Genomic DNA, 15,049 nt, shown 5'->3' with positions numbered 1-15,049 from the left:
TTTAACCCAGATCGATGGTCATAGTCAGCTTGCCTGGGGTGGGGTGGGGGTGGTCTGAATAGCTACGCTTGATGGAATGGATATCAAATCTGAGGGCCAAGAGTCCCATGTTCTGGTCCCAATATTACAGTTTCCAACGGTACGTAAACTAATTAGTTCTAGGGAGCATCGAATTCTAAATTAATGTCTGAAAGGGGAGAGAATTCCAGTTGAATGATTCAACTCTGCAGCACAAATTGAGAAAACTGCCCTAGTGATGGACATAAAGGAGTGGCCATGTTCGGGTTTTTAAATGACCATGCAGGTTATAAAAGAAGTGCACATGGAGGAGCTACGATTTAAGAGACAAGGTATCAGTACTATCGTAAAGTACATCGCTATAAAAATAATACTAGAGGATATTATTAACTGATAAATACAATGCTTTACTATTATTAGTCTTGGATCTAGATCACCTTAAACAATGTTTTGCACAGAAACCCTAGCAGAAAACACCAACCACTCATGTTAAAAAAAAAGAAAAAAAGAAAAAAGAAGAAGAATATTAACAACCTGATCGAATCCTGATGAGAGAAAATAAAGAATTCTTCGATGGAGCCCAACACCCACTAACCCATTCAGCTGAAATTAGCAGCGTGCGCAGTGCAGCACAGAGGCACAGACTGATTAAACATATTATAGGTGAGGGGTGATAATGCATCAAAGTGGGATTAGATAGAGAACATTTCACTTGTCGTTTTTCTAGAGCAAAGGAGATAGACATGTGATGCCAAATCTTCGTTTTCAGAAGATTTGAAACAATATTATTTATTATTATTATTTAATGCAAAATATACTAAATTATCTTGGTATTTTACTGTAGGAATAAATAATGAAATGTCATGGTATTTTTAACTCTGGCTCTCAAAATTTCAAGGACTTTTTCTTTTAATTTTAATATTTTTTTTTCTATTTTATCTTTCAACATATTTAATAGATTTATTGTGAATTAATCTTTATAATTATTTTTTAATTTATTTTTTATGAGGTTATTACCGTACGTTTTATGATCAAAGTTGTGAGTTTTACGAGTTAACAAGGTTGATTTGAGTTTTTTTTAATTGATTTTTTTTCAATTTAATTCTTTAACATTGAGTTAATTGAAAACTAAACTTTATAATTTTTTTTATTCGTTTTTTGTGGGATTATCACGATTTTATACCCCAGTTCACAGATTAAGCCGATTAGCTCGAGTTTTTTTAATTTGTCTTTTTTTAATTGATTTTTTTTCAATTTTATCCTTCAATATTGAGTTTATTGAGAATTAATCTTCATAATTTGTTTTAATTTACGTTCTATGAGGTTATCCCAATCTCATGATTCAGATCACGAGTTTGGTCGATTGGCTCAGGTGGTTTTTTGTGTTCTTTTTTAATTGATTTTTTTTAAAAAAAAACATTTATCATTCAATATCAGGTTGATATTGAGAATTGAGTTTCACAATTTATTTTGATTTTTTTTCTATGATATTATCATGATCTCATGACCCAAATTTGACAGGTCAACCCAGGTTAACTCGATTCATTTTTTTAGTTGAATTTTGTTTTCAATTTTATCTTTAAACATTGGTTTGATTGAGAATTGAGTTTAATAACTGTTTTTATGTGTTTTTTATAGGTTATGAAAGTTTTATGATCCGAGTAATAGAATATTTAATAGGTTAACCCTAGTTAATCTATTATGTTTTTGTTTTAATATTTTAAAAAAAGAAGATGTGTCTTGATTTTTTTTAGTCAAATTATATTTTTATCGGTCATTCAGGTTATTTTTAGACATGTCAAGTCGACTAGATCACATTAAATCAATCAGTATATTAAAAACATCTGAATATTTTTTTCACATTAAAAAAAATAATCCAGCCCAGAATACTGCAGAAAATAATCTATTTTCTTTTAAAAGTGCTAACTAAAACTTCTGTTTAAGGTTCTAAATAAAAACCAGAAAAATGGAGATAAAACTTTAAAGGAAAATATTGTATTATCATACAAATCTGGTTAGTTTGTGGTTCTAATCTAAGGGATCACGGTATCAAATCTCTTCTTACAGTCCACTAATGACTTCTGATTCCCACCTTGACAAAAGAAGAAGGTATCAGGACACCTATACAAACAATTATCCACCAAACTCACATTAGCAGAACCCGGTTTTAAACCCATCAGAGCACTTGGAATTGGACCAAACAAGTAGTTCCCACCTAATAATAGCCTCTCCAACGAGGACGAATTGCTCCTAGGAACAGCCACTTTCAAAGCATACTGGGATGGTATCATTCCTGTAAACTTGTTATTCTCTAGAGACAAAGATGACAACTTCGGCATAGAACACAAAAAACCTGGTAATATGCCTCTAAGATCATTGTAGCTCGAATCAAGAGCTATTAAGTTGCTAGTTAGACCCACTGTACCTGGAACTTGCAGGAACGTGAAATTATTATGGGAAAGGGTAAGTTGTTGAAGAGAAGGATGGTCAAAAAGAACTGATGAAATAGGACCAGATAACTTGTTGTGACTAAGATCCAAGACCTGTAAGAACTCCAAATCGCCTACACTAACAGGTAGCTTTCCTCGTAAGTTGTTGTTTCGCATAGATAGCTCAACAAGAGACACCGGTAGTGTTGAGGGAACTTCACCAGATATTTGGTTATCACTAGCATCCAGATAATTCAGGTCTTTGAGAGCACCCAGATCAGGAAACTCGCCAGAGAGATTGTTTTCTTGGATTTCAAGCCTTTTTAAGCTTACAAGTGAGCTGAAGTTTGATGGTATGGATCCATGGAGACTGTTGTTATCAAGATAAAGCTCTTCGAGGTGGTCTAGAGACACGAGAGAGACGGGCATTTTGCCAGAAAGCAAGTTGATTGAGAGACTCAGTCGACGGAGCCGAGTGAGGTTGGAAAGTGAGTCTGGGATTGAGCCATAGAAGGAGTTATCTGATACATCAAGAGTTTGCAAGTAAGGCAGATTCCAGGTGGTTGAAGAGAGTAAACCAGAGTAGCCCACTGGGTCAAGAGTGATCTCAGTGACTCGGAAGAAATCAGAAGCAAACCAGTCACACCTGAACCCACAAGTGAATCTGTCACTGAAGATATGGTCGCATGGATCCACTGAGAAGTCCCACGAGCTCAAGCAAGATCCGGGAGCTATGGACTCGGGGTGCAGCCCATGTTTTAGATCCTTGAGCACTCGTATGTCTCCAGGGTGCGTTCTTGAATCTACTTTAAGCAACAGTAAAGTGATCATCAAAAGGAGATACTGTAGAGAAAGGTTGAGATTGCATATGCTTTTTGACATTTTCACAAAGAGTGACTAGATAAACGTAGATAGGGAAATAAGTGAGTGAATGTTGGATCTGGGTTTAGAAGGTTGTGCAGGGAAGCAGTAACTAGAAACTAGAGAGTAAGATACTTCGATTGTGCCGTGCGAATTGGGTTTTTGGACTCCTTATTTTATAGAGACTAGATATATAGAGTTGTGAGATATGACAACGGCCATCAGTCATATTCAAACCGTTGGACTTGACTACAAGGAATGTAGCAGGGTCCCATGTGAGATCCTCTGACTCGGCATGAACTGAGTACATGCAAAAATTAAAAAAAGAAAAAGAGAATCCAATAGATACAGAAATTGATTAGCCGGTTCTGGTGGTTTTCCATGTTTCTGCTCAGATCACTCTTGACCCGGTGGGTTACTCTTCATGTATATCAGTGCAACAAATCATTAAGGAATATTGCAACCTCACCAGTGAACTTTCGGCTCAGGATTTGCGAACTGTTGTCTTACAAAACAAAATCAATCTGATAGGTAAAGTGGAGAGCACAGTTTAATTTTTTGAGAGTGAAACTCCATTGAGAGATTGAGAAATGACTTTGATGGGAGATTGAAGTTTATTTCCAGTCTTATCTTTCAAAAAGTAATGAATAAGTGTTAGAAGATAGGGTAGTTTAAGAGGTAATTTAGAGGTTTTAGTAATTAGAAATTGAAATGAAAGTAGATTGATAGTTAAGGTTTTTAGTTTTAGTAATTTAGTAAAAGAAGGATTTAATTTATAGTTTGGAAATGGTTGAAGGATGTGGGATGCACAAAGCAAAGTCTTCCTTGATAGAAAATATAATACAAGGAGGAGAGTTTTAGGACAAAGGCTTTAACCTTAGCAATGGTTTTTGTTTAGCTTAGAATTAACTTGTAATTTGTAGTATTTTCTATAATTGATCTCTAGAATCTTTTATAAGTGCATCAATAATTTAATACTTTTTCTTAATGCATTTAACTTATATTTTCTTGTAACGCCTCGAACTTGACTTGTGAAAGCTCTTTCATGAAGATATTTGCTAATTGTTTTTTAGTTTTGCAATGCTCGAACTCGATTTCTTTGTTGCCAACTGCTTCTCATAGAAAATAATATTTAATTGATATGTGTTGGTCTTGTTATGGAATACATGATTTTTCATCATAGCAATCGTTAACTTATCATCACATAATATCATTGTAGATCCTTGTTAGTGTTCTTTCGTATTTTCTAGTATCATTCTAAGTCATATAGCTTGACTTGTTGCTCCTGCGGTTGTCACATACTCTGCTATTAATTGTGATACAGACTCTTGCTTTTTAGATGCTTAAGAGAATACTCCAAAACTGAGTGAAAATATATAGTTTGAAGTGTTTGTCATATTATCAATTGATCCAGCCCAATCATTGTCTGTGTAACCAATTAGTCTTGCTTCTGTAGTTGGTTTATACTTTTTTTATACCCTGCAAGTATCTAAGTATTCTTTTAGCAGCTCCAAAAATAGATTTGGCTTGGACTTTGCATGAACCTCGATAATAGACTTGTTGCATACATTATATATGGTCTTGTTGTTGTTAGATATAGTAAGCTCCCTATTAAACTTCTGAATGATGATGCGTCCATCTTTTTTTATCCATCTTCCTTCTGTAATTTCTCATTATTTACAAATGGAGTAGCAACTACTAATTTTTTATCTGATTTTTTTCAATTTAATCATTTAACATTGAATTGATTAGGAATAATTGAGTTTTATAATTTTTTTATTGGCTTTTTATAGAGTTATCACAGTCTTTTGGCTTGAGTCGCAGGTTAAACCGATTGACTCATGTTTTTTTATCCTTTTTTTAGTCGAGCTTTTTTCAATTTTATCCTTCAATATTGGATTGATTGAGAATTAGGCTTCATAATTTATTTTAATTTGCATTCTGCAAGGTTATCTTGATCTTATGACTCGGATCATGAGCTTATTCAGTTGACTCGAGTGATTTTTTGAGTTTTTTTTAATTGATTTTTTTAAAATTTCATCCTTCAACATTGAATTGATTGTAATTTGAGTTTTATAATTTGTTTTGATTTTTTTAAAGGGTTATCTCGGTCTCAAGCCTCAGGTTTAACAAGTTAACCCAGGTTCCCTCAGCTTATTTTTTTAACTGATTTTTTTTCGGTTTTATCCTTCAACACTAGATTAATTGAGAATTGAGTTTAATAATTTTTATTTTATATTTTTTCTATAGGGTCATAAAGGTCTCATGATCTGGGTAGTAGATTTGACAGGTTAACCATAGTTAATTCGAGTTGATATAATATATTGTTATTTCAATACTTAAAAAAAGATTTCTTCTTGATTATTTTTTTAATCAAGCTATATTTTTATTAATCTTCTGTGTTATCAGATCATATCAAATCAATTCTCATATTATTTAAAAAATATTTTATGCTAAAAAACACATTAACATTATTTAAATATTTTATTACAATAAAAAAAAAAATCAATCCAACCCGAGGCAGCATAGCATGGGAAACACCGTGTGGAATATACCTCTCTACCATGAGAGAACATTACTCCCTCTTTCGAAGGCAGCGGATCTACATACAACAGACTGAACATAGATTACAGAAAGAACCCAGAAAGCACAAGGAAAAAAATTAGCACCTTCTGAATACGCTCTGATTCATGGTGCGATTCAAACCAGGTGCTCCTGGGTTTGGTTCTTCTGGGCTAGATATTGCTTCACACACGTTTGGTTTATCTCAAATATGAAAGGCATTCCCCTAATATGCAAAATCACAAACACCGAGCGATTACTTACGATTAGGTGTATAGTGCAAGCATAAAACTTCGAGGAATAAAGCATGTAGAGGATAAAACCATTCATGGATTAAGACACCAGTGTCCAATTGCAACAAAATAAATTGCCTCTGTTAATGTTAGGAGAAAACAAATTTAAGGTTTCCATAGGAACCTACAGATGCTGTTTAATGGTGGTCAATTATGTGGGCTGTGAAAAAAGTGATACTAGAGCGGTTGGCACATAAAAAAAAATAGAGTCTTGTAGTCAAATCACAGCATTGAGAAACTATTTAGGCTTTACACAATGCGAAAAAACAAAGGGCAGCTGGGAAGAAGAGAGGAAGAGACAAAGTTTACAAGTGCATATACAGAAACAGTCAAATTCTCAACATTACCTCGTAGGCTCTTACCTAATGGGTGTCAGTATGTGAATGAATGATATACAAGAAAGAAACTACATTAAGATTCAAGACAAATCAATTCAAGATGATAAATACTCTTTCTAAAGATGGCAGTACCAACAAAATGAAGAGGGTCATCTCATTCATTGTAAAAGCCTTAGTGAAAGATGGCATATCTTTCATTCTATCTACACGAAGTTTAAACTTGGTCGTGATAAATGGCCGATTTTGTTATTGTTAAAAATTACTTGCATAAACCCTGATAGGTAAAAGCAGGCATGGAAAAAGCCAACAAAAAGTTCAGCACAGATAAAATTGCAGAGATCACTACATAGAAATTCTACACAACAAGAACATCTTATTAACCATGCATAATGCTGAAGAAAGACCTATTGCAACAAACCTCAATCAAACAACCAGAAGAAAGGCTTAGACTCCGTCCAGGGGCTATTTCCTTGTCATTCACTGAGAGAGAGCACTTGCCAAGGTTTTTCAGATAAAAAGATCCACTTTTGTCCAAATATATAGTGGCCTAAACAGAATAAATGAATAAGTTAAATGCACTTAAAGAAAAAAGTAGGCGCCTTCGTGGACTAGCAGAGAAAGGTAAAAATACGAGACATTGAATTTAGAAGCGAGAAAGCGTGGTGTGCATGATGGAGCCAAAGGAGGCTAAATTCAAAAAGATTACTTCATTCTTTTCGGCTACTACAACTTGAGTAAACTTTACTCGAATCTTTTGGTTTACAGCACTTCAAGATCCAGAACTCCCACATATATTCTTGAATGGCCAGCAAGGCAATCACAAGTTTGATTTTCATGTGATTTTGCATTGCTATGATTACAAATTTTGTTAAAAATAAATAAATGTAAATACCATCATCAATTTCAACCTATCTTAATCCATATATAATTAACAATTTTCACTTTTCATGACTCTTTAACATGCAAATTTTCTTAATTTACCAGTTTGTTGAGTTAGTAAATGCTGGCAAGATGTTTGAAAGAAACCCAGCAAATCCTTGAAGTTACAAAAAGAACAAAAAAACTTTCTGAATTCTAAATCCTTTAGGACACAAAAAGAAAACGAGAATAAGCCAATAACAGTACCATTAAAATACATCAATAAACTTGGACAGATCTCACCTGCCGTCGAGATATTTTATTAGCTCGGCCTTCCCTTCCCAAGTCAATGTCGACAGTAACATCTTCTGTTGCTCTACCAAGTAATACCTGCATGGTCACAAGAAAATTCACATGCACTTGAATCCTACTTGCCAACCCAAGACATGAATTCTTAGCTTTATGGGCTGTCAAACATTATATTTAGCTTCAGAATTTAAGCTCCATACAAAAAACAGCATCTTATTGAGGTTCCATAATCTTCGATTTAAAAAGAAAAGGAAACATAATCTCCTACTCCTAACTAGCAGGAAACGTAATTCACGCACAAAGATTTGTTACTGAACAACAAGATTCCTAAAATGACTTAAATGCCCACTGGAAATCTCCAAATTAACCTTACCTATAGCTGAGAGTTATGATATTTTCTTACATGTGGAACCTAGGTCTCTGTATTGCAAAAAAATCATCCAAAAGTTCCAAACCACTTGCCCTAAAGTATTTTTTTTTATTATATAACTTTTCATGTAAAAGTTTACTTAACATTTGCATCCAATCAATTGAAAATAACATGATCAATTATAAAATTTTATTATTTCTTGGTTTCTGTCCCTTTTGGATAATAGATGAATATTTATGTTAGATGTTAAAAAGAATGCCATGCTTGTCTGTATTTATATAGAACATCATTTTCATTATTTTACATAATTTTTAGATGATTACACAATAAGAACATCTCAGAGTGTCAATGTAGTTTATATATACATACAAATATTATTCACTTTATTATTGATATTGATACAATAATTCTTAAAACAGAATGCAGTAAGAATATTCTCTTGACAAGTTTACTGTTTCATCTTGATTGAATTTGCAAATGAGATAAAAGGAACCAGAGCACCAAACCAAGTTCAAACCAACCAATGAAAGAGAAAACAGGCAGATTTTTCAAATAAATTACGGGTGATTAGGAAATTTCATTGGGGTATTTAGGTCACTTCGACAATTGCTGTGCGGTTAACAGATACGAGGTGTGCGAATAACATTTCCCCTAACTTGTGTAACATGAATATCTATCGTACAAAATTACCAAACTGTCCAGATAATTTACTTTTACCACTCAAGTAGTGCTCCAGATACACAATTTGGATGAGCATTGAGTCCATATATAAAGCTATAGCTCTAGTTGTGGTTTTGTAGGCGAGGCAAAGTACAAAGGAATTAAAAAGAACAGGACTCCTTAGAGCAAATACCCAACATAGTAAGCAATCAAGTAAGTTTGCAGCTTTGAAATACCTCAGGCTTCTTAATATAATGTTTTGAATGGCGACCATACATAACTGCAAATGCTCCATGAGATGCAATGGATCTTTGCATATACGAACGAGCACCCTGCTCCAGCCTTATGATTGCTCTCTTCATGTCCTCATGCTGATATCTTGAGACTGCAGAGAACAATTGAAACTTATATGCCATGCTTAGATACAATGCATGTACACAGTACATTACTTTTCAAATGTATGTCAATAAACTCAGTTAAAGATATTAATATGAAGCACAAGAACATGTGCACTTAAACACGCGTGCACTAAGGCGAGCACAAACACACAGATGATAGTGTATGTGATATCTTTCAATGATTTCAGTTATGAATACTGAGATAGAACTTCAATCGAATCAAAGTAACTATCAATACAGGCAGCATATACTTGTATTTTCATTGCTGTGCAGATTACAACAGCATAGAGATTGTCTTAATTTTGCTCTCATCGTTTCAGAAATTCAAAACAACATTACACATAAAATATGATTAACTAATACATACCTGTCTAAGTTACTGTATGCATCTATGATCTAATAAAGCATTTATTTTCAAGAAAAAAAGGCAACGGGCAATTAAAAATAAAAGGGAAAAACAGATACACAGAATAATGCTAGAGATTTGTAATAACATCCCCAGCCCCAAGATGCAAAAGATAGCACCAGGGTGTATCATCATGCGATAACAGATTTCAAGCATGGCAAGGACTAACAGGGTACAGAGAATTATTGCAAAGTTTGTGGAATGTTTCCAGTGGATCCATACATAAGAAAAGTAATTGCTAGGTACTAAGCAGACTGTATGTTACCTTCCTCACTGCAATACAAATCCTGGTCCTGTGGATCTAAGTCCATATCAAGTATCTGATAACAAGTGGAATTGCAAATATATATTATAAAAAAAAGGGAGAAATGGTCAAAAGAAACCGAATAATGACCCATCTGTTTGAAGGATAGTGCATGGTTACCATTGCTTCAATGTCTGAAAAATACGGTACATCATCATCACTCTGGATAGGTGGCTCAGCTGGATCTGATATTGAATGGTTTTCCACTAGTTCTGAAGCAGCAATATCTGAAGAGCCCACTTTCATATGTGATGCTTGATGATTTTGAACTCCAGCTGGAGCATCTTCTGCCTGTTTAACAGCAGACACATTTGTCTGGGGATATGTAAAGCAATCAGAAACGAAATCCAGTTTCTCTGTTAAAGAATCTGCTGGATCATGACTCATATGCTTCACCAGTGGGGTATCTGTAGTTTCTTCCTTCACTTTAGCAGTAACAAGAGTTTCCATCTCAGTGTCTGCTGAATTAAATTGAGTTGAACCACCAGAAGAAAAACCAGCACCACCCCTGTGAGTGGCTTCACTGCTGGGCAACTCAAATTTCAAAACATGATCACCTGCAGGATGGAGTAGACCACGCTCTGGCATCACCTGTAATCTGGTCATCTGAGAAGATGCGCGTGGTTGTCTAGGATTATCTAGATCCCTATGCACCACTACTGGAACTCCACTTTTTTTATTACTTATTAATTCCTTAACAAATAAAGAATTTGGTTTGCCAGCATCTTGAGAACTTCTTGATGCTAAGGAGGCAGCTGAACTTGGGTGCCACTCAGTGGGGAAGAGTATATCACCATTGCATGGGATCTCTGTGTCCTCGGAGTTTAGCACACAGCAAATAACCCCATCTTTCACCTCAGGATGAGGGTCTAGAACTGATGTAGATGAAACAAACTGCATCTCAGAATTACAAACTACATCAACACTGTAGTGAGACCCTCTATCCTCCCATAAGTTTCCAGGACACACACCAGAGTGATTTTTTAGACAGTCTGCTGATATTGATGATTCTGGTTCAGTTACACTGGGCATGTGCTTTTCATTTTCACTATTAGGTGAGCTCAATAAAATTGTATTGAGACAAGCAATGTAAGGATCAGTGCTGAAATCTTTTCCATCAACATCCACACCTGACCCTTCCTCATCATTAGACAAATAATTGGTAAGTTCAGCCAGAAAATCTTCTGTACTGTGAGAAGAATTTTGTGGCACATCAGTCAGCATTTCCATTTGTAACTTTGAGTCTTCATGGAGATCATCATATTCTGTCAAACATCTATTCTTAATATCACCATCATCAAGAAGTGAAAAGGTATCTCCCGGGTGCAGATCTTTATCACATAATCTAAGATTATTTGGAATATAAGGCGCTGAAATCACTTCATCCATTCTCCACATTGGCATCTCATGAAGTGGAGATGGGTACTCCAAATTTTGAAATGACGAGCCACGATCTGGAACTGGTGACTGAAGGACTTCCTTTCCATCAAAGTTGGAGCACCCATGTACTAGATCATCATTCACTGGCAATTGTTGACTGAATTCCCTAACCACGGTTCTGCTTTCAGTGTTAGACAGATCCTCTCCAAGTATACGGGGAATGTGTTCATGTATATTGTCTTGCTCCATTGGATAGTCTTCTTGAAATGTATTCTGGAATTGAGTATCAAAGGCATGGGCAGGATCACCATCCATAATTTCTGGAAAAGCATGATGCATGATGTCTAAATTAGATTCCTGATGAACAAAGTAATTTGTAACTGGATCTCCAAGCGTGCATTGTCCGGATAACTGCTCATATTCATTGCCAGCATAATTGCTATTATTAGGGCCAACAAGAAAACTCAAATCCATGGAGTTAAATGGTTCACTGCAAATTCTTTTACGCAGAGCATAGTAACAACTATGAACACTTTCAGTTTTCCTCTTCCCTGAAAAATATTTATTTTCTTTTGAATTTCCAGCTCTGCTGTATTTTGACGGAAGAGTTGATGTAGAACGCTCAAACTCAGTCATGTGAAAAGCAGCCTCAGCAGAAACAACTGGATCATAAAGGAGAGAATACCAACGATCTTGTATTTCTCGAACAGTGAATTTTCGAGAAAATTGCACCGCACCTTTTGCCAGCGATTCCAAGGAAGCACCAGCCTGCAAAACATAAGTAAGAAACAAAAATAAAAAGGAATTCCCAAAACAATCACACTGAGCAAAAGTCAACAAGCTTTAACAGTAGATGTTTAATTACATAATAGTAGCAAACCAATGAGCCGACCCTACATCAACAACAAAAAAGAAAAGATGAAGAAGAAGCTGTGCCAAGCACCAATTGATGAAAAATTTTATATGCCATGCATGGTATGTCATTTCAGTCTTAAGAAGCACAAAAAAATGGACAACTGCTAAAATCCACATGCTGCAAAGTATAAGCAGTCTAATAAACACACAGATATTCAAAAAGATTAACAGAAAGAGAGCAATCAGGCAATGGTTCTTACTAGCAGATGAAGAAATAAAATTATCACTGCCAATAATAACTATATTGTCTTAAACTGCAAGCAAAAAGAATCCATGGTAAAAATCCTCTGGTGTGCAATGTGAACAATTACAAATGCACCGGTTCACACAGACATCCTAGCCAACAACTGCAACCTAAATCTTCATGTTTTCGAATTAGTATTCTATGTTTTCCAATATATGGTATCTAGTTTTATACAGTTTAAGAAAAAATAACAAGGAACGTAAGCTTTGACTCCCAATACCTCTTGGCATATCCATGGATGTTCTCCCTCTTACCCTCACTAATGTCTGCTAATAACAGCACATAGACAAAATCCAGAATAAAAAGAATGCAATACCTCTCTCTCACAAACACCCAAAATTTCTCTTCTTAAAGTACTTATATGAGGTCATACGAATAATCAGTGTTGGTCATACATGTCACCGTTAATGTTTTCTGGTTTTGGTAATGCCACTCACTCACTCTCAGTGCCCCCCTTTTGCACTAGCTTATGAAGGATTTCTTTTTTCAATTTACATACAAAATGGAGCATTATAGATATCTATCTTGGCTTATACCTGACTCCCAATGCCTCTATTAACAGCCATCACAGGGTGATTGAAACCACATAGATTATCAAAACCACCAGAATCACAGTCACTGAAACCACATATATTATCATAATCACCAGAATCAACATACATGGAAAGCAAGGAAAATTTTATGGTGCACCGGGAGTAATTAATAACATCTCATTAGTTACTCTGGGCCCTCCTAGTCCACTTTGGACCACTTTGAAGAAAAAAAAGAGATATAAAGAGGAGAAAGAATAAAATTCATGACTCCCTCAACAAAAGGAATAAAAATATATTAAACTAGTATTTATCTCTTCTATTTGTATCTATATATTTCTTTAAACTGAGTCCAGAGTAATCAATAGGATATCATTAGTTACTCACTGAGCTCGAGAAATTAAGAAAGCAGAACCTGACAACCTGACCCTCATCGTTTATCATTAAGAAAATTGGAACTCACACAACAGCTACAGTCTTCCATTCTGATAGCCTAGAAGAATATATTGTCCAGTTACAAGTCAAGAACACTATTATAAATACATCCCTTTCTCTTTCAGTCTCATATATCTTCTCATACTGATTACATTAACATGTTTCTAAGTTCGAATTCAGATTCTCTTCTCAACATTAACAAGCACGCCCTTGTTAAAATCATTATCTTTAGAGAAAATCATGCGAAACATAACAATCTTGTTTTAAGAAAGAAACCCAACATTACAAAAATAACAACAAAAATATTTACTTGAACAAATATAAAATAATGGGTTTTATTAATTTTTTAAAGAAAAACTATTAACAAAGAATTGGTGAGAGAGAAAGGATAAATGATACCAAAAAAAAATTACCTCGATAGAATTTCTCAACAAAACGTCATCCCCTGGCATCCAAGGAGAGACAGGGCCAAGAGCTCCCATGACTAAAGAATAAACATGCAAAAGAAGAAGCAGCAAAAGGCTTTTCTTTTATTGAAACATGGACAGTGAAAGAAGTCTGGTTCTTGCTGGTGCGTCGTGCCGGCTCTTTCAGGTGACTGGAGATTTCATGAAAAACCCATGAAAGTAACGTCGGTGATAGGGCGTGTGAGCCAACTATTGCTTTCTCAGGTGACGGAAAACTGGGAAACTTTGCTAATTGTCGCGAGCAGAAATTGTTACTGGGGGTTTGACCTTTTGACTAAAAAGAGGAATCCTTGAGAATTAAGTGAATTTGACGGAACTACCCTTGACAAGAATTGACAAGAACCACCGTTTTCGTTCTTTCCACCGCTTGCTCTTTCGGTGATGGTGGGCTGTCACTGGAAACGGCTGTGGTCATTCGCGAGTTGAACATTAGTTAAATTCATAGCGCTTTTATTTCTGCTTTTTAAGAACACTTTAAAAAAATTAAAAAATATATATTTAAATTAATTATTTTAGTATTTTTAAATTATTTTAATTTGTTAATATCAAAAATAAATTTTAAAAAATAATAAAATATTATTTTAAATAAAAATTATTTTTAAAAACACTTGATATCAGTAATAAATACTCTTAATAATTGGTTGCGGGAGGCGGCGACTGGGATTTTTATGTTTCCAGTTAGAGCCGAAATAAAAATGCCTTTTGTTGTTTCACATTATATTGGAGGGTAGTTGTGTCCAACTGAATTACGGGATGTGGGGGCAGAAAGATTTTGCTATTAGCCTGTGAAAATAACGGCATTTGATTTTATTTATTTATTCTTTTTTATTTTGTGATTCAAAAGGAAATTGAATTTCTCTTGGATTCTGAAATAATTAAGTAACGTTTGATGTTGAAGAAAAAAAGAAATAAACTGTGTCTATCTAACCTTTTTTTTTCTTGGAAAATCTTGCTTTAGTCCAAAAATATCACTTGATTTTCAATAGCATCTTATATTAATTAATGTTTCGATTTCATCCAAGTTTATTGGATTACCTGAATTCTTTTTTATAGAATAGCAATATTGTTTAATTTCAAACGAATTTGAAACAATATTTGATAAAAATTAATTAGTTCTTGACAAAAATAATTGTTAGAGATAAAATTAAATTTCTGGACAATAGTAATAAAATTAATTAGTTTTTGATAAAATTAAAAATTGGGTTTTTTATATTTTTTGGTGGAGAGTCATGGTGCGTGTTTAATAATTTAATAATATAGTGCATGGTGTTT

At 34.4% G+C, this 15,049-nt stretch overlaps 2 protein-coding genes across 4 annotated transcripts; both read right to left on the bottom strand.

Moving 5' to 3' along the window:
* Window positions 1-1,997: 1,997 nt before the first annotated feature.
* Window positions 1,998-4,152, bottom strand: LOC7477647 (probable LRR receptor-like serine/threonine-protein kinase At4g36180). The gene has a single exon (XM_024601380.2). The coding sequence runs from the start codon at window positions 3,327-3,329 to the stop codon at window positions 2,052-2,054; it is 1,278 nt and encodes a 425-aa protein (XP_024457148.1). The 5' UTR covers window positions 3,330-4,152; the 3' UTR covers window positions 1,998-2,051.
* Window positions 4,153-5,718: 1,566 nt separating this feature from the next.
* LOC7477646 (uncharacterized) lies at window positions 5,719-14,217 on the bottom strand. 3 transcript variants are annotated; one of them, XM_024602204.2, is made up of 8 exons: window positions 13,724-14,217; window positions 10,203-11,954; window positions 9,927-10,121; window positions 9,768-9,822; window positions 8,935-9,083; window positions 7,663-7,749; window positions 6,920-7,048; window positions 5,719-6,101 (listed from the first exon to the last, which is right to left on the bottom strand). In XM_024602204.2, the coding sequence occupies exons 1-8, from the start codon at window positions 13,790-13,792 to the stop codon at window positions 6,009-6,011; spliced, it is 2,529 nt and encodes an 842-aa protein (XP_024457972.1). In that variant the 5' UTR covers window positions 13,793-14,217; the 3' UTR covers window positions 5,719-6,008. The 3 variants fall into 3 exon arrangements, with proteins under 3 accessions (XP_024457972.1, XP_024457970.1, XP_024457971.1); XM_024602202.2 differs by having other exon boundaries at window positions 9,927-11,954; XM_024602203.2 differs by having other exon boundaries at window positions 5,719-6,096; window positions 9,927-11,954.
* Window positions 14,218-15,049: the final 832 nt, after the last annotated feature.

This window comes from Populus trichocarpa, chromosome 5, assembly GCF_000002775.5.
Source record: "Populus trichocarpa isolate Nisqually-1 chromosome 5, P.trichocarpa_v4.1, whole genome shotgun sequence".
Taxonomy (NCBI): domain Eukaryota; kingdom Viridiplantae; phylum Streptophyta; class Magnoliopsida; order Malpighiales; family Salicaceae; genus Populus; species Populus trichocarpa.
The sequence above is the reverse complement of the archived record's forward strand: the minus strand, read 5'-3'. Positions and strand labels throughout refer to the sequence as shown.